Source organism: Akebia trifoliata, chromosome 1 (assembly GCF_017979445.1).
Source record: "Akebia trifoliata isolate Shusen 1 chromosome 1, ASM1797944v1, whole genome shotgun sequence".
NCBI lineage: Eukaryota > Viridiplantae > Streptophyta > Magnoliopsida > Ranunculales > Lardizabalaceae > Akebia > Akebia trifoliata.
The window spans coordinates 24704570-24724615 of record NC_141375.1 but is presented as its reverse complement, the minus strand read 5'-3'; the positions used below and the strand labels follow the sequence as shown (position 1 = coordinate 24724615).

The following is a 20046-nucleotide window of genomic DNA, read 5'->3' as shown; positions in this document are numbered from 1 at the left end:
TGATTGGCTTGCTCGCAGGGGAGGCACTAATGCTGAGGGTTTCAGCAATTTTTCATCATCTAATATTCCAGTTGAATTGTACCAGAACCTCTTTGAGGGCCAATCTTCTTGATTTTTTTTTTTTTTTTAGCATTAGCCTATTGTTGTGCTAGGTGCAGCAATTATAATGAATAATATCGAAAAGATAAAACAAGAAAAACATACAGATTTAACGTGATTCAACGATGTGCCTACATCCATAGGAGCGAGGGGCTGCATTTTTACTATATGTCAAATTAAAATTACATCATATGAATTTATAATAAACCTTAACCGTACAAGAGGTATTAGAAAATTTCAATAATACCCCACTAGGAATTAATGCTCATATTGAGTATCAAACTCATGACCTACGAGCATTAACCACTTATCAGTCCAAAATTGTCATTGAGCCAACCCCTTTATTGTTTTTCGCCTTCCCCTTACTTTCAATTTGCACCAAAGTGCTACCATGAATCTTATGAAGTAGCTGTAAAAAGCCTTTGGGATACAAATAAAATTCAAACAATATAGCAAGCCAGGTTGTAACATTTGCAATCCATTCTTTCTCACCTCAAATATGAAAATGAGCTTGATTATTATATATAGATTACCTTGATACATGTTGATTTGAAGTCAGTCCCAAGATTGGTTCCTATCACAAATTAAAATTTTTGATATATTTGAGGGTTTATTATTTTAATGCTCATAGTAAAATTCAACATTCCATTGGTATTATAGTTTGGGCTGTGATATTGCCACACCATTATGTTATAAACCAACATCATAACTGATTTTAAATCAAAGAGAAGTGAAGATGGATTTGATTTCGAGATCATATATATGCACACTAAAGATGATATTGTCTCACACATCCATTACTTGTGTTAAATTACTATCACGACTTATTTGACTTTTATACATATAAGTTCCAATTCTTCAAGATTTGAAGAACTTTTATCACTCCAAACGACAAAATATTGGCTATAATAATAATTGATAATTAACAGATCACCATTTTGTTCTATAAACAATTGACAGTAAGGCCCCCATCGACACATATTATTTGTCCAGTAATGTAGGAAGCAACAGGTAAACAAAGGAACGCCACCAATGATGAAACATCCTTAGGCTCTCCGATGCGGCCAAGAGGAGTTCGAGAAATGTAATTGTTTATGGACTCTTTGTTTTCAAGAGCCTGAAGATTTAATAAATAAAAATAAATAATAAAGATATTAATCATCATACATTACATCTAGCATATTGAGATGGTTTAATCGGTTGTTCTGATATTAGAATTTGGAGTGTTTGGTATCATTAATCTAATTAAAAAAAATGAAAAACAAAAAGAATTAAAATGCAATAGAGGGGTAGTAGTAGAACTTACTTCTCCCACCATGGGGGTTCTTATAAGTCCAGGTGCAATACTATTAGTCCGAATATTATCTTTCGCCCACTCGCACGCCAAATTCTTCGTTAGTTGATTCATTGCTCCTAATAAGGTCAATATATAGAAAATTTATTTATTTATTTCGCAAATTTGAGCTTGGAAACTAAATTCAAACCCACTAAGAATAGACTAATGCTGGAATGATACAAACGGAGACACAAGGATTGCATGGTGGCACGTGCATAGCCGTAGATGCTCTTTTCTCGTATCTCGTAGAAAAGCATCTACGGTTATGTGCACGCCACCAAGTCATTGTGTCACCCCTGTATCCCCCTTTGTTTCACCCCAGCACGACTCCTAAGAGTATACCAAACCTTTGGTTGCTGAATAAATACTGCACAAATTTATGCTTGTCATGCCAGTAATAGAGGACATAAAAACAATACTTCCTTCTCCAGAGGCTTTTAAAAGAGGGTATGCAAGTTGGCACAAATGGTAAGCAGATTCAAAGTTGGTAGCCATCATGAATGAGAAATCTTCGACGGTATGATCAACAAATGGCTTTGATATACTTGTCCCAACATTGTTTATCTATTTCACCGCAAGAAAAACAGAACAAGTCAATCCCAAGTGAATATTTTGGTATGTTCCTCTTCTCCCAAGTTCGGCACAAGGAAAAAATGGAAAATCAAGATTTGATCGGGTATCAAAGGAGAACAATGACAGAATAAAATACCCACAAGTATATATCATCAATATTGTCGAATGAATCATGAATGCATGATGGTTCCTACTGAATATGTTTGTGTCATGTCTTCTGTTTGGAGGTGTAATATCTTTGTATTGGCATTAGAGACCATTCACCAAGGAACGATTTTACGTGTTAAGGTAAAATTTTCACAACTTGTTTCAGAGATTCAGAGAAAGAGAGATTCACGTAAAGTGCTTGACAAGATTACATATTGCATATAATATTGTGCTAAACCCATCAACCGAAATGATGTAATTTTTTTGACAATCGTCAGTTGGAGGATGAAATTTCCATGGGTTTTGTAATTATATAGCTCTTGATGTTAGAAATTTTCATAGGTTTTTTTTATTGATGTATATTTATTTCGGTTTGTAAACACAAATGAAAGTGATTCATTTTTTTACCATTGTCAGATGAAGGATAAGAATTCAAAAGGTGCAAAAGAAAATTAGACACCCAAACAACATGAACTTTTGATCGAGATATGCTATGTATTGGTAAAGAAGGGGAGTAGACCACACAAAGTACTTGACAAGATTGCATATGAAATCATAGTGAAAGAGTTAAAAAAAAAAAACTAAAGTTTATTATGATAAAGGGCAAATGAAGAACAAAGGGATAGACAAAAAAGCATTTGAAGATGTTGGAATAAGATTTGCACAAATATTGGTGTCTCTTATGATGTTGAGACCGACATATTAGATGCAAGTGACGAGTGGTGGGATGGGTGGTTAAATGTTTATTTTTTTTATGAATTTTTTCTTCTATTTATTTTAAGAATTTTGTATCTTTATGTAATTTAGACATCATCCAAAAGATGCAATATTCCGAATGAAACCTTTGAAATTTGCGAAACAATTGGATTTCATCTTTAGAGGCACATATGCTACTAGTGAGTGGATGTGGTTGCATTTAGTACAATCTCATCTGCATCAGAAACCTAGGAAAAGAATCTTGATGCGGACGATCTACATGATGTCATGGAATCCCAACCTCCGGAGTCTCAAACACCTCTAAACCTGACTCTTGATGATGTTGATGAATTTGAGGATGATGCTACCCCTACTGTATCCCCACTCACAGTCCTCGTTTGATGTAGAGATAGTAATATTCTACAGCCTCAAGGTCATAGATAGAAGATGACTACTACTATGCGAATTGGCCCGATACTAGATAAAACTCGTAAATGTATTTCACACACAGACATCTACTTTTAGCAACCTCATTCATGTTAAGAAAGTTAGAATTCAAGAGTCCATTGACCTCTTAGACTAACTAACAAATGTAACTTCTAATGATGATCTATATTATTTTGTGTTGAAAATGTTTATAAAGAGTAAACAATTTAGAGAGATTTTTTGTGGGTTACGATTAACAGCTATTCGTCTTGGGTGGTTAGAGAACTAGATGATTGATTTTCTGGTTGGAAGGGATTTTTAAACATTTTTTTCATGTTACATATATTTATGTTGGTTTTATGATGCACCTATAGGGTGCAATTTACTTTGGTTACTTATGGATGGTTATCTCACATTTTATCAAGGAGTATACAATAGTATAGGAGATCACGGGAAAATTGTCGAAAAGAACTACTCAACCATTTACATTTTTTACTTCAGAACATGATCGAGCGGATCTTTGAGGTTTTGAAAGCAAAATAATCAATATAGAAGTTGATGTGTTCATATAATTTGGACAAAAAACAAAATATTGTTGTTGTCTACATGACATTGCATAATTTTATCAGAAAACATATCATTGTTAATGAAGAATTTGTTCGATTAAAGAAAGAATGATCAATGGAAGATGAAGAAAAGGATATCAATGATCAAGAGTATTCAGTTCCCCCATCAATAGGTCGTTAGAGCCAACAAACAATGACAATACATAGGGATTCAATAGCGGATGCCATTTATATTGGTAATCATTGATACATTTTCATTTTATATTTATTACTTTGTATTGTAAGTATAAATATTATTATTCGATGTTGGGATAAAGATTATACAATGTTTAATTATATTTTCAAATTTTATGCTTATTTATTTTTGTTTTTATGTATGATAAATAGCATTGATGACAAACTATACTTATTTACCATTTGTTCATGTGGATAAATGATGACATTAATTACAACTAAAACAAAAGAAAATTATGGAAAGATGTTTTATACGCATCCATCTTGACAGGTAATATCTCATTGATATTAATGTTGGATGTCTAATTATATAAGGGTCCCGGTCGGCACCCAACTATTTCCCAACATGTTTTGTCCTACATGGGTTAGAAGTTTTGGAATAGCCTGATTTTTTTGTGTGGATGATCTCTATGGTGAGGAGATCATACTCACAAAAAATTAGCCTATTCCAAAACTTCTAACCCCATCACAAATGATTTACAAAAAATGGACGGTCCATGATTTTTTAACTTGTAAACATGGGGTTAGAAATTTTGGAATGGACTGATTTTTGGTGAGGATGATCTTCTAACCATAAAGATCATTCTCACCAAAAATCAGCCCATTCTAAAACTTCTAACCCATGTAAGACCAAACATATTAGGCAAATTGTTGGGTAAATGGTTTGGTGCTGAACATTTCTCATTTTATAATTAGATTGATATTAATTCACGTGTTATTTTACTTTATATAAACATACATAGTCTTTTGTGTGGATAGATGAAATTGATAATATCGATGATAATGTTAACTTAAGATAAAGTAACCAAAACAAATAAGAAGAATGAAAAATATATTTTGTATACATTTGTTGGATGCATATTTGTTATGTTTTTATTTATTTCAGTTCGACTAATCATATTGACTATGACTATTATATTTAAATGATGTCAGAATATAAATGAGATGTTATGCAGATGTGTTATATATATAATGTTATGTGGATGTTGGATTGTGTATTATGCAGTTATTTTCTTTATAAAAAAAATTTTATGTCCATTTTTTAAAAGAGATGCTACCGAAATTTTGATAGAATTATAAAATTTATAAATTTATTTAAATTAAAATAATTATTTTTATAATTTTTAATATAAATTTATTATATTTATATATATTTAGTAGAATTAGATATTTATTAGGGTATTTTGATTATTTTTTGTGTATCCTGGGTGCATTCTCAACATTAATGGTATTTTATATATTTTACTAGAATACAATAGAATCCAACAAATGTATCAAACAATAATTATCAAATTCTGGTAAATAACGCAGTACTTTTACAAGACTATCAAACAAGCTTTTTAGTGTTTCAATTTTTTACAACTGTTTCTAATAACTACTTCTTACAGTAGAATCTGACAACAAATTTTGATAACGTTATCAAACGGGGCCAAAAGTACAAAAAGACTTTTCTAGAATATGAGATTATCAAGAAAAATTGTACAAACCCCTAGGAATTTTGACTTTGAGAGGATTAGGATAATAATAAATAAATAAATATATGAGTTGTGATAATCTGATTACCCCACGTGGCACACTCAATGGACTCCCATGATGTAACAAGTTGGGGAATCGTAGCTTTGTACGCCTCCTTGATAAACATGGTTCCCTTGAGACACATTTTTTTTTTATGGGGAAGCACAGTTTTGTCTCCCGAGACGTATAAATCTACATTTCTCAAACTTGTTACAATAGGAGAGTCGATTGAGTTATCTCACGAGACGTCTCAAAGTATCGGAAAACTCGTCCGAGACGACTCGGTATCGGAGCTGAACGAGACGAGACGCGATACCGAGTTAAAAAACCATGGATTATCACGATTCTAAAGATATCACTAGAAAATTGAACTGATAAGTAATAAACTCACGAAGATGTTGAGCTTCCCTTTGAAGACGGTTGAGACCTCCTCCATGAGTTTCTCTCGTTGGGCTCTCTCTGATACATCACAGACCGAGCCAGTGACTCGGAAACCCGCCTGAGTCCACTCACTTAAGACCTGGTTGAGTTCAGCTTCTTTGCGGGAACACGTGTGGACAGACGCTCCCAAGCCAGCGAGCTCCTCCACGATTGCATGACTGACAATAAAACAAACTAACAAAGTTACAAAAGGTCAAAAACAACAATCTCTGTCTGTATGTGTGTGTGTGTGTGTATATGAGAGAGAGAGAGAGAGAGAGACCCAATTCCTTTGGTACCACCAGTTACGAGGGCAGTCATTCCTTTGAGAGACCATCTCATCCTCTTCTCTCCTTCATCCATCTCTCTCCCCCTCTCTCTCTCTCTCTCTCTTTCTCTCTGAGACTCTCTCACTTTGTTTGGTCTCAATAAGTAATTAATTTCATTTTAAATTAGGAAACTTCACCAAACCTCTTAGCCTCGTCGTGTGGAAGAAGAAGTGACACGTGTAGTACATCCCATTCATAACCTCAGTCAAAGGGAAATGGGCTTCTAGAGAAGAGTTTGGATCGCATAAACTAGGAAGAGATTTAATACCCTACTCTCGCAGCTCAAATCTTTCCACATAGATATCAAAAATCTTCTTTTACTAAATACAATCAATCTGGCAAGATCTGAGGTGTTCAAGTAAGGTTTTAACCTTTTTTCGGATGTATATGATATAGATTTGCACATTATTCTAAACAAGGTGACGACATGTTGAACATCATCATGATGGAAGTATGATCGTTACGATTTACACCCACCAGGCTTCCAAACTCTACCGACTATTACCAATTTTAATCCTGGCCTGTGGAATTTACACTCGATACATGTGCCAACTCCATACCAGTGATTGTTTGCTCACAGGCGAACACCGTTTTGACACGTGGATTTAATGACATAAGTAATAAGAGGAGAATTTTTCTCTCCTGACTGTGGTAAAAAATCTAAATTTTCAAATAAAATTGTTTTGTTGCATTTAAAAATATAATCCAATACAAAAGTGTTGTAGAGGAAGAAATTCTATGAATTTAAAAAAAAAACTATTTTTCAACACTATTAATTAAGCTTGAAAATTTTATTTATTTTTTCAAACCTTTGAATTTTTCATAAAATCTAGAAGGTTGAGGTATTCAAAGGTCAACATGATAATCTATGTGAATCTCACAATACTTTTCAAGATTTAAAATCTAAAAATAATAACTTCTGATAGTGGATGTGTGGGTAAGAGAGAGAAATTTTCTTTTTATTATTTAAATTATCAATGCTACATGTCAAAGTAGTGTTGGTCTGTGAGCAAATTAATTTGCTCACAGCACGCAACTATACCAAATGAAATTGATCTTATTATTCTTACTTAATATAATTGTTTATAATTGTTTGATTGACTTATGAGTGCTCATTCACACTCTTTCGAGTTGTGATAATCTGACCACCCCACATGACAAACTCAATCGACTACCTGACGTGACTAGTTTAGGAACTGTAGATCTACGCTCCTCAGAAAGTGCAGTCATGTATCCCGAGGAATGCAGATCTACGGTTCTCAAACTTATCACATCCACATGGGTAGTCAGATTATCTCGATTCCTCTTTTTTATCATGTCGGCCTGTGGTGCCCACACTCAATTAAAAAAAATCTGGAGAGAAAAAGACTGTAGATTAGATGATTAAAACATCAACCATGTTGTTTTTAAGCCAGGAAAATCTTATAATTAGGGCTCAGTCAAAAATGGGTTCTAGCCTATTTAGTACAACATGGTTAAGAAGTTCAATGAAGAGTTCAAATGGATCCAAACTTCAAGGAAAAAAGTAAAAATAGAAAAGGACGAACTACCTTGCGAGAGCAAGTCACTTCTTCATAGACTGTCCTTCAGACTCACTCGAATCCAAACTTCATTTCTTCCCCATCATAGAATTGATCTATCTATAGTCCTAGTTTGCCTCTTCATTTAGGACAATTTCTGAACAAAACCCCACAAAACAAATACCAGATTCAGAGATCCGAAACAAATAATCAAATCAAATCAGTTTTTCGCTTCAAAATAAAAGAAACAAACTTTAATAACTCAAATTCTTCCCCGATCTAAAACACACTCTGTGTTGGGGCCAGGATTTTCTTGTAGTGGGGGCAAACTATGGTTAGTTGTATAGTTGAAGAACATGAAGATTTTAGGAAGAAGAGGTTTTTGGTTAGAAGTTGAAGAAAATGATATTTAGGTCATTTCCAATTAGTATATGAGAAGGTCCGGTAAAGAGGCAATGTCATTAACAAAAAATTGAAAGGGTGAGGGGAATTGGAGGGAGGTGAGGGTGTGGGGGCAAATGGGGAGAGAGGTGAGGGAGGGGGGACAAGGGCATGTAATTAGTTGAAAATATAGGGGTGTCTCAAAGTTCTGCGGGGGCAATTGCCCCCACTAGCTCCTTACTAGCTCCACCCCTGAACACACACAAAGATTCAGCTAATATTACATGAATTTCAGTAGATTCAAAGTAAAATTAAAAAATAAAATAGATCAGACAGAGAATCAGACCTAAGAAGCTCAGAATAACTGAGCTCAACGAAGATGCGATCGAGTCCACAAGATTTCTGACACTTTTAAATCCAAGTTTACTCTCTCTTAGACAAATTAATAAGGAGTTTATAGATAATCTTCTATACAGAATCTGGCTACTAATGGATATGAGAAAACGAGAATACGATAAATAAGTTTGAAAGTTTAAACCCAAGAAGATCTAAAAAATACTTACCTATGGGTTTTGGTTCAGCCATAGCTCAATCAAATCCAAAATACGAAGAGTTAGGGTTAAGAATCTTACAAGTTAGGGTTTTGGACTTCAAGAACAATGGCGATGAGTTTGGGTTTTGTGATTAAAAACCACCCTTGCTTCAAAGACTTTGTTTCCAAACCCTTCTTCCCTTCTTCCTTATGCATGAGCCAACGAGTTAAGAAGAAGATCAATTCTGTGAGGTTAGAGGGAGATTTGAGGAAGAGAGGACTAATAGAAAAGTGGTTCTGGAGAGATCAAGCCCTCGAAATCACGATGGATTTTGGTGGGGACATCAATCCCTAGAAATCACGATGAATTTTAGTGGAGAAAATTTAGTAGTCGATGGATCTTGATGAGGTTGATAGAGAGAAGAGAGGTTGAGAGATGGAGAGAGAAAGACTTTAGCAAAACTCGATGGATTTAAGCTAGGGTACTGCGCGCGGGTTTTGTCATACACCTTGGAAATTTGCAACTTTAGAAACTGTTTTTGTCAAATCCGATGTTTATGTTGAAACTTTACACTCGGTTTTGTAAATACCGATGTCTAAAGGCCCACAACATATTCCTCCCCACCAAAATCACACTTTAGTCACTTTGTTTTAAAAACCGAAGTCGATTTCAAAATTCGTAGTGATGGGTAAACCCTACCATCAACAGACAAACTCAATCACAGTAATAAAACGCATCTTAATATAAATCTAGGATATTAGTAAAACACAATCTAAAAATTCATAATCTATAACCACTTACTTCCAAAAATAACATAATGGTATGTCAAGGTAAGGCATCTATCACCAAAAACAAAATCATAACCCGCAAAATAAAGTTTTAGTTTTCAAAACACTGGCATTGCTTGGTATAACACAAAAGAAAGGAAATTGCAAAACTTTACCTTTCCTGTCTTTTGCATTTCTTGTCTTTCACTATCATTTACAATTCTAGTGCTTGCTACACCTTATAAAAAATCATCGTAAAACTTTGCGAGTGTTTGTTTGAGTATTGAAAATGCAAAAAAATCTTTTAAATAAAATCCTCAAAAATGGTTCACATATGAAAATTTTCTTAAATAAAAAAAAATCAAAATTTTTTCTCTAAAAGCCCAAAACCTGGCAATATATGACCTAGACAATAGGAATAATTTCATGAAAATTTGGAATCATATAACCTAAAGAAAATGAGTCAATAGTTTCTTGAAAATTTGGTAGCATACACACTAAAAAGGACTTAGAAAAAATTAACTTGTATTTGTCACATGTTTCTCTGAATAATATGTAGGATGAAATACATCAACATCACCATCTTTATCATTCCCAAAAGAGCTCCCTTCTTTTCTAAATCCCTAAGTCATGGTTGTCAAACTAGATATTATCAATATTTTGTTTGTCATAAGTTATAACTTATTACAAGTAAAATAAGAAACGAGAGTAAATTGTTTTTTTTTTTTTCCACAAAAATAGGAAATAGTTGTAATTAGTTTTATTAATTTGGGAAGGAAGAGGGAGCTCAAAAGGGCGAGTATAATTAAATAGCTAGGTTCTTTTTTCACTTAAGCAAGAGTGAATTTTTCAACCAAACAGAGAATGTCTACCTTAGAGAGGGAATATACTGGTAAAGAGAGGGAAAGAATAATAATAATAATAATAAATAAATAAAAAGAGAGAATTGTATTAATAAGCAAGAGAAAGAGGAGGAGATTAATTATATATATATATATATAGATTGTGCTGGGTAGGAAAACGTCTTGGTTAGTCTCTTAGCTTTCTTTCTGAACTATCTATCATCATCTCTCTGTTAAATTGTGTGGGCTTGCAACAATTGTTTTGTGACTTGCCCTTATAATAAAGGGATTGAAATTTTCCAAGGGCAATACTACTATTACAATGTGTTAAAATAATGGGTATAAGTTTATCATAGGAAGGCCTATAAAGCTCAAAACTTACCTTACTAAGATGGTAAGATTTCAAATCTTACTAAGGGCCTTTGCGCCCACATGAATTATCACATTAGCAATTCAACACCACAACCGTCTAAATTTCATAAAAAAACTCAACTATAAAAAGTGGTAAAAATCTTTTTTGAGCTTTATCCAAGGTGTTAAAAATGGACAGTTCTTTAACTCCCAATTTTAAAATTAAAATTCAACAATGAAAATCAACCTTTTTTGATTTTTTTTTTCCAAGTTCTTAGTATTTTTTCCTCTACAACACTGTGACATCAGACCATGTGCTAGGATGCCACAATGTTATTTTCCTTACTTATAGTAAGGACAGTGTATTTCTAGTATGAACTATAATAGTCTTAAAACCTTAGCTGAGATGGTAAGGAGGGATTGGGTATGCTCCCTAAGTCCTGACTTCGAGTTTTTATATGCCTCTCCACAACAATGTGCTGGTTTCCATGTGACAGGGTATTGGATGGGGTGTGACACTCCCGATATACTTCTGATAAATAAGGTTGTCCCATGGGTTGGACAAAGTCCAATGGACCATGGTCAGCCCACTAGACTCAGGGATATCCTATTCCAAACAAAAAGCCTTCAGAACAAGAGGGGGGGGGGGATATAAAAAAAAGAGAGAGATGAGGCCGGCATGTGTCCTAGTTGTGTGTGAGAGAGAGAAAACCAAGGGCTGCATCGTTTGATAAAGAGGAGAAGGATCCTTACTCGATTTGATAGAGTAGAAGAGTCCTTATTCAAGTGTCCCGACATCCGGTAAAGTTTTTCATAGGTTTTTTTTAAGCAAACCTTTTCGAGAGAAATCATGCTTTTAACCAAGTTTTGCCAATTTTTTCTGCTAGGCCCACATAACTATTTTGTAACCAAGCACACGATACTTACTACATATCGTAAAACTTTCCAATTCCACCATTTTACAGGGTTTTGTAGGGCTACCAGGCGGGAGTTCAACGCTTAAAATGATAGTTTTTATTTCATTGGCTCTTAATTCAATATAATAAGTTTTCATTTTTTTGGTCTAAGACTTTAATTTAAGGATCTCAAAAATGGAAAATTAGTAATCATGCAACACAACCACAATGTAATGGGTAATCTAAGTGGATGGAGGATGATTGTATTGTGATGTTTTATTGATCAACAACAATGATCAATCTGCTAATTTAAAATTTAATGTTAATCGAATCGACATATATATATGGGAGCGGTTCGAGCCCTAAAGGTTGCCAAGTTTGGTGCTAAACATTTTTTGTAAATCACTTTTGATGGGGTTAAGAGATCATCCTCACAAAAAATCAGCTCATTTTGAAACTTCTAACCCTAGTTTACAAGTTGAAGAATCGTGGACTATCCAATTTTTGTAAATCACTTTTGATAGGGTTAGAAGTTTTGGAATAGGCTGATTTTTGGTGAGGATGATCTCCTCATCATAGAGATCATCCTCACAAAAAATCCACTCATTCCAAAGCTTCTAAACCATATTTTGAAAAATGTTTGGCACCAAACTTGGCAAACTTTAGGGCTGCTGAACCGTCCCCTATATATATATATATATATATAAAACCATTTTCTCCCAATGGAGATTTTAGATAACACCAGGGGACATGGCACGAATATATATATGGGGATGGTTCAGCAGCCCTAAAGTTTGCCAAGTTTGGTGCCAAATATTTTTCAAAATATGGGTTAGAAGCTTTGGAATGAGCTGATTTTTTGTGAGGATGATCTCTATGATGAGGAGATCATCTTCACCAAAAATCAGTATATTCCAAAACTTATAACCCCATCAAAAGTGATTTAAAAAATTGGACGGTCCACGATTCTTCAACTTGTAAACGAGGGTTAGAAGTTTCAAAATGAGCTGATTTTTTGTGAGGATGATCTCTTCACCGTAGAGATCATCCTCACAAAAAATCAGCCTATTCTAAAACTTCTAACCCTATCAAAAGTGATTTACAAAAATGCTTGGCACCCAACTTGGCAAACTTTAGGGCTGCCGAACCGCTCTCTCTCTCTCTCTCTCTCTCTCTCTCTCTCTCTCTCTATATATATATATATATATATATAAGGTCTCATTCAGCACAAAACATTTTGGCCAACATTTTAGCCAACCATTTTTGTCCTACATGGGTTAGAAGTTTTGAAATGGGTTGATTTTGGTGAGGATAATCTCTACGGTGAGAAGATCATCTGATAAGGTCCCAATTATTCGATTTTGGGACCGTAATTACACTAAGATTATCATCATATAATTGTTAGTTCCTATAAATAATTGCAAAATTAAATTATTTATCCAAATTAATAGAACTAATGAGATATTATTACTAAATGCAAATAAATAAAGCGCACGTGAAAATTGCCAAACGATTAACAAAATCGATTACAATGTGCGTGCAAAAAGGAGAAAAATGATCGAAAATGAGCTGAAAAGGGTGTCATGTCACCGCGCCGCGGTTGGGCTTGGGTGCATCGCTGTGATATGAGGAATTTGTCCTCGAGATTTGCATGAGATGTTCGAGAAGCTTCGGTGGTTGTAACAGAATGGTTCTTTTGAATCAAATCATCCGTCAAATCAACCTGAATACCCGAATATGAATGTTATAAATTAGACGGTTAATTTCAAAGAAGGGGTCCCCTCTTGGGTCCCTCTACACCCTCTTCTTCTCCCTAATTTCTCTGTATTTTTCTTAGTTTTTATTTTAGAGAAAGTTTTTGTAGTAGTGAGAGGATCAATTGTTTCCTTAGTTCTTCTTTTTGTTCTTATTGTAACTCTTTTGAGAAACTATCAAAGAAGGAATCACATTGCAGCATTGTTCCACATTATCTTCTCCATCTATTATTTTCTTTTTTTATTATTGTTGCAATATGATCCTTGCGATGATCGGCTAGACTCTCCTTAGAGAGGTCAAGAACGCTGGAGCAAGTTCATCCTACCAATGTTGTTTTGATTCTTTCTTTCTACTTTACAAGTTAATTCTGAGAATCCTCTTAGGATAAGACCAGCAAACTTATACATTCAAGTCAAGCTTAGATGATTGTTACTTAGATAAGTTCAAGAACAACCATGTTCTATGAGGAATTGATGTATAAGTCAGCTAATCTTATTTAAGTTTGTGATTCTCATGAATACTCTTTGGTTACCATCAATGTTTAATTTGATTTATCTTCCGATCCACGAGCAATGACTTGCTACGTGGATTAAGTGCTAAATAGAATAAATCAGCATTTTGGATGAATTGCAAAGGTTGAATTGACCTCTCCAAGCTCTCTTTTCCTTATATCTTCAATCTTTGTTGTTAGTTTTAATCTCATTTACAAATTAGTTGCTACTTTCTTATCTGTTTTTACAAATCAATTTTGTTTTTTAAAGAATCTGTTCTCTAACTCTGTTTTGGCCTTTTTATCCGAATGAACTTTTGAATCCAAACTGTTCCTGTGGAATGAAATCGACTTACCCAAAGTCTTATTTTACATCTCTATCTCTACATTTATATATCACGTTTTACAACTGATCATCATCCTCACAAAAAATCAGCCCATTCTAAAACTTCTAACCCCATTTTTACAAGTTGAAAAATCGTGGACCGTCCATTTTTGTAAATCATTTTTGATGAGGTTAGAAGTTTTGGAATGGGCTGATTTTTGGTGATGATGGTCTCCTCACTGTAGAGATATATATATGGGAAATGTTCGGCACCAAACATTTTGGCAAAACATTTTTTAAAACATGGGTTAGAAGTTTTGGAATTGGCTGATTTTTGGTGAGGATGATCTCTACGGTGAGGAGACCATCATCACCAAAAATCAGCCCATTCGAAAACTTCTAACCTTATCAAAAATGATTTACAAAAATGGACGGTCCACGATTTTTCAACTTGTAAATTGGGGCTAGAAGTTTTGGAATGGGCTGATTTTTGGTGAGGATGATCTCCTCACCGTAGAGATCATCCTCACCAAAAATCAACCCATTCCAAAACCTCTAACCCATTTTTTGAAAAATGTTTGTTGCTGAACGGGACCCTATATATATATGGGAAATGTTCAGCACCCTAAGCTTTACCACACACTTTAACAAACGTTTTTTGTCCTACATGGGTTAGAAGTTTTGGAATGGGCTGATTTTTGGTGAGGATGATCTCTATGATTAGAAGATCATCCTCCCCAAAAATCAGCCCATTCCGAAATGTTTAGCCCCATGTTTACAAGTTGAAAAATCGTGGACCGTCCATTTTTTGTAAACCATTTTTGAGGGGGTTAGAAGTTTTGGAATGAGCTGATTTTTGGTGAGGATGATCTCCTCACCATAGAGATCATCCTCACCAAAAATCAGCCCATTCCAAAACTTCTAACCCATGTAGGACAAAACACGTTTGTTAAAGTGTGTGGTAAAACTTAGGGTGTTGAACGGGACCTATATATATATACATACATATATATAACCATTTTCTCCCAATGGAGATTTTAGATAACACCAGGGTACATGGCACAAAGATAGATTTAGGTATGAAAAAGTGTGTAGGGGGGGGGGGGGGATGTAAATACTTATTAAGGTCTTCTTTTTTGAAGGCACAATACTTTTAAATTAATAATTATTTAATCAAATACTTTCTAAAAGGTAGAGCTTTGTGTTTAAAACCCAAAATGAATTTGAATTATGTAAAAATGCTTAGAACAATACTATGGCTGAGTTTTAGAAGTAAAAAAAATGCAACCTTAATCATATATTATTCAATCAAATTGACATAATGTTTTCATTAATTTACTTGATTATGACTCCTTACAAATTAGGGGTTGTCTAATATTTGTTCATACTACTAATCAGGCCACATTTTGGTCAAATATGTGAAATGTTTAAAACTTTATAATATGGCCCAGTTTTAGAAAAATGCGACCTTATTCATATATTATTTAATTAAATTAACGTAATGTTTTCATTATTTTGGATTTTTTACTTGATTATGACTCCTTACAAATTAAGGTTTGTCTAGATATTGTTCATACTACCAGCCAGGCCATATTTTGGTCAAATATATGAACATGTTTAAAACTTTACTATGGCTCAGTTTTAGAAGAATGTGACTCAAATCATATATTATTAAATTAAATTGATGTACTGTTTTCATTATTTTGTTTTTTTTTGCTATGACTCCTTACAAATTAGGGTTTGTCTAGATATTGTTCATACTACCAACCAGGAAACATTTTGGTCAATATTTGACATACCTCATATAATTTCAAACTGATGACATACCTACTTGACCTCGGTCTATTCTGTAGTACTTACCGAAAAATAATCTAAATGCCCTCATCCTCAACACCTGCAAAAATTTGGATTGAAGTAGTGAAAGTGGATATGAAACACACATGCTATAGACGACATAATCGACTCAAAGAATAAGATACCTTGATCCTGACTCAAATTTTTTGGGATGAGGATTCAACGATGATCATCATCATCATTAATTTCCAAACAATACCATGCCATACTTAAATCATACAACATAAAGGTATCTAACCAACCCTTGCATTTGTTGAACATGATTCTGTTAACTCAACTCATAATACGATAATGCCAACGACTAGCAAGTCTGGTCCAACAAGTCCTAATACTACAACTTATTTAGTTCCATACATGAGTTCCATTTTTCCAACACAAATAAGATTATGACTCCAAATAGTAAAATAACACCATTAATTGATGATTAACATGTCTTTTATTGCTAGAGACAATTAACAGTAATGCCCCCATCAACACATATAATTTGGCCAGTAATGTATGAAGCAGCAGGTAGGCAAAGGAATGCCACGATCGAAGAAACTTCCTTAGGCTCTCCAACGCGACCAAGAGGAGTTCGGGACATGAATTTTTCCATAAATTCTTTGTCTTCAAGTACCTGAATAGAATTTTTTTTTTTAAGAAAAAAAATGATTAGTTCAAGTCAATCAATATGGTCTACAAAATTATCATAGTAGTAAAGGTAGATCTTACCACACCCGCCATTGGTGTCCTTATAACTCCGGGTGCAATACTGTTAGTCCGAATATTATCTTTTGCCCATTCACACGCCAAATTCTTTGTTATTTGATTTATTGCGCCTGATAGATCCAACATAAAATTTATTATCTTTTTTAATATTTAAACATTTAGCTTTGGAAACAAAGTTCTTACAGTTTTTCATACAAAGCTATATATATTTTTTAGTTGTAAAAAATACTTACCTTTAGTTGGTGCATAACCACTAGTCAAATTCATACTGCTCACTCCCGCAAAAGAGGAGATGAAGACAATGATTCCCTCACCAGAGGCTTTTAAAAGAGGGTGTGCAAGTTGGCACAAATTGTAAGCAGATTCCAAGTTTGTAGCCATCAATAATGAGAATACTTCGGCAGTATAACCAGCAACTGGTTTCGCTATAAATAATCCAACATTGCTTACCTATTGCAATATAATCAAACTAAACAAGTCATTCCAAGATGGAAATTTTAACATTTTCCCCCTATTTCAGGTCTCAAGGAGGAGCGCAAACAAAAGAAAAACAAATATTTGCTTCATTAGATATCAAATAGAACACTTTTATAAGTATGGGGGCCGTTCAAGAGCCAAACATTTGGTTCTATACGGGTTAAAAGTTTTGGAATGTGCTGAATTTTTGTGATGGTCTTTATGGTGAGGAAATCATCCTCACATAAAATCAACTCATTCTGACACTTTTAACCCCAGTTTACAAGTTGAATCGTGGACCGTCAATTATTTGTATACCACTTTTGGTGGGATTAGAAGTTTCAAAATGGATTAACATAGAGATCATCCTCACAAAAGTTCAGCCCAGTCTGAAACTTCTAATCCATAAAGGATGAAATATGTTGGCAAAATGTTTAACCCTTGCATGGTCCCCTATATATATAAGGTGGTGTTCAGAGGCCGTAAAGAGAGCCAAACATTTTTTTTCAATGTATTACAACATAGAGATCATCCTCACCAAAAATCAGCCCATTCCGAAACTTCTAACCCCATCAAAAATGGTTTACAAGAAGTGGTCGGTCCACGATTCTTCAACTTATAAATTAGGGTTAGAAGTTTCGGAATGAGCTGATTTTTGGTGAGGATGATCTCTTTACCATAGAGATCATCCTCACAAAAAATCAGTCCTGTCAAAAAATTTAATCCTTATTTTGAAAAATGTTTGGCTCTCTTTAGGGTCTACTAACGCTTCCCATATATATTGGGTAGTGTTTGAGAGCAAACATTTGTCCTATATGACTTAAAAATGTTGGATTGGGTTGATTTTTTGTGAGGATGATTACTATAGTGAGTTAATCATCTTCACAAAAAATAAGTCCAATCCGAAATTTTTATCCCATCAAAAGTGATTTACAAATTAATGATAAAAATTTGAAGGTCTACAATTCTAAACCACAAATTTTCAGTGTAGAGACCATCTTCGCAAAAAAACAAAAAAACCATTCTAAAGCTTTTAACATGCAGGACAAAGGCGTTGGCTGTCGAATGGTTACGGGACCCACCATTCCAAAAAGGTATGCTCTTTTGCCTTTTGAAGTCCAACCCAAGAAGAATACTAGACATCTCACGATAATTAAATTATCCCTAAAATATTATGGGGCATTTAGGACGAAAACCCTGTACGAATTGGGCCACATTTATACCGGTGGCCTTAAACCTGGAAGATTTTCTTGCAGATCGCTAAGAAAACTGTGCTAATCACTAAGAAATCTATGTTTGTCTTCCCATCTCAGCCGTACGTTTTTGCCAAATTGTTATAGAAGCAAAGAGTGAAGATGATCGTATACTACAGTAGCAGAATTAAATATAATGAACATGGGAGAGAATCTCACAAAGATGTTGAGCTTCCCTTTGAAGATGGTTGAGACATCCTCCATGAGTTTTTCTCGTTGGGCTCTCACTGTCACATCACAGACCGATCCAGTGACTCGGAAACCCGACTCAGTCCACTCGCTCAAGACCTCGTTTAGTTCGGCTTCTTTGCGGCAACATGTGTGGACAGACGCTCCCAATCCAGCGAGCTCCTCCACGATTGCACGCCTGAGATCACGAAAACAAAAACAAAAAAATAAACAAAAAACTAAGAGAGTGAGAAAGATAGAAAGAGAGAGAGAGAGAGAGACCCAATTCCTTTGCTACCACCAGTGACGAGAGCAGTCATTCCTTTGAGGGACCATCTCATCCTCTTGTGTGTTTCTTCTTCCATCTCTAGCTTAGACTTTGGTCTCTATCGGTGTTCTTAATTCTCGTCGCCAATATTACTTGTATTCGGTTGTCACTCTTTAGCTATTCTAAGATTATCCTTTTGTTTTAGTTTAGTATTTTTCCCAGCCACAAATCAAGCTACTACAACTGATAGGAATGATTTATCAAAAAAAAAAAAAAAAAACCCACTGATAGGAATGTTTCACAGTGATTGGTGCATTACAAGTTAAAGTTGGTGTGTTAATAGAAGCTCTGCAAACTTGTCCCATGGATCCGTACAGGTAACCCATGTGTTCTCAAAATCCTCCTCGACGTGTATCATTGGTTTTTGTGTGATCTTAACAAGGGAAATTTACTTGAAGGACCTTGCAGAGGGACTTTGGTTGTCACTCGTAAGATTATCCTTTTGTTTTAGTTTAGTATTTTTTCCAGCCACAAATCAAGCTACTGCAACTGATAACTGATAGGAATGATTTACCAAACAACAACGACAACAAAAAAAAAAAACAGCTGATAGGAATGATTCACATAGTTTGGTGTATTATAAGTTAAAGTTGGTGTGTTAATAGAAGCTCTGCAAACATATCCTATGGATCCGTACAGGTGACTCATGTGTTCTCAAAATCCTCCTCGACGCGTATCATTGGTTTTTGTGTGATCTTAACAAGCGAAAATTACTTAAAAGGACTTTGCAGAGGGACTTCTTACAAACTAGTACCTAAATTTTCCTCCTCTTTGCAAGAGATTTAATTAACTTTTTTTTATCTAAATTGTCCATCATTATTGATCAACTCACCACTTTTTTTATTTACTATCGAGTTCACAATTTTTTTTTGTCAAACTCACAATTATTTACCATCGAACTCAACGTTTTTTATTACTTACTATCGAGTTCATAATTTTTATTGTCAAATTCACCATTATTTACTATCAAGTTCACCACTTTTTATTTACAGTTGAATTTGATGTTTTTAATTTATTGTTGAGTTCACCACTAGTAAAACCTACTCATTGAGTTTTTTCAAGTAAAATACATGGAAAG

General features: G+C 34.3%; 2 protein-coding genes across 2 annotated transcripts; both read right to left on the bottom strand.

Moving 5' to 3' along the window:
• Positions 1 to 826: 826 nt before the first annotated feature.
• Positions 827 to 6440, bottom strand: LOC147411156 (tropinone reductase homolog At2g29260, chloroplastic-like). The gene is made up of 5 exons (XM_086445192.1): positions 6296 to 6440; positions 5984 to 6191; positions 1783 to 1999; positions 1406 to 1512; positions 827 to 1216 (listed from the first exon to the last, which is right to left on the bottom strand). The coding sequence occupies exons 1-5, from the start codon at positions 6373 to 6375 to the stop codon at positions 1043 to 1045; spliced, it is 786 nt and encodes a 261-aa protein (XP_086301318.1). The 5' UTR covers positions 6376 to 6440; the 3' UTR covers positions 827 to 1042.
• A 10015-nt stretch (positions 6441 to 16455) lies between these two features.
• LOC147411155 (tropinone reductase homolog At2g29290-like) lies at positions 16456 to 19325 on the bottom strand. The gene is made up of 5 exons (XM_086445171.1): positions 18923 to 19325; positions 18632 to 18839; positions 16997 to 17213; positions 16767 to 16873; positions 16456 to 16671 (listed from the first exon to the last, which is right to left on the bottom strand). Exons 1-5 carry the CDS (start codon positions 19003 to 19005, stop codon positions 16498 to 16500), a joined length of 789 nt encoding a protein of 262 aa, XP_086301297.1. The 5' UTR covers positions 19006 to 19325; the 3' UTR covers positions 16456 to 16497.
• Positions 19326 to 20046: the final 721 nt, after the last annotated feature.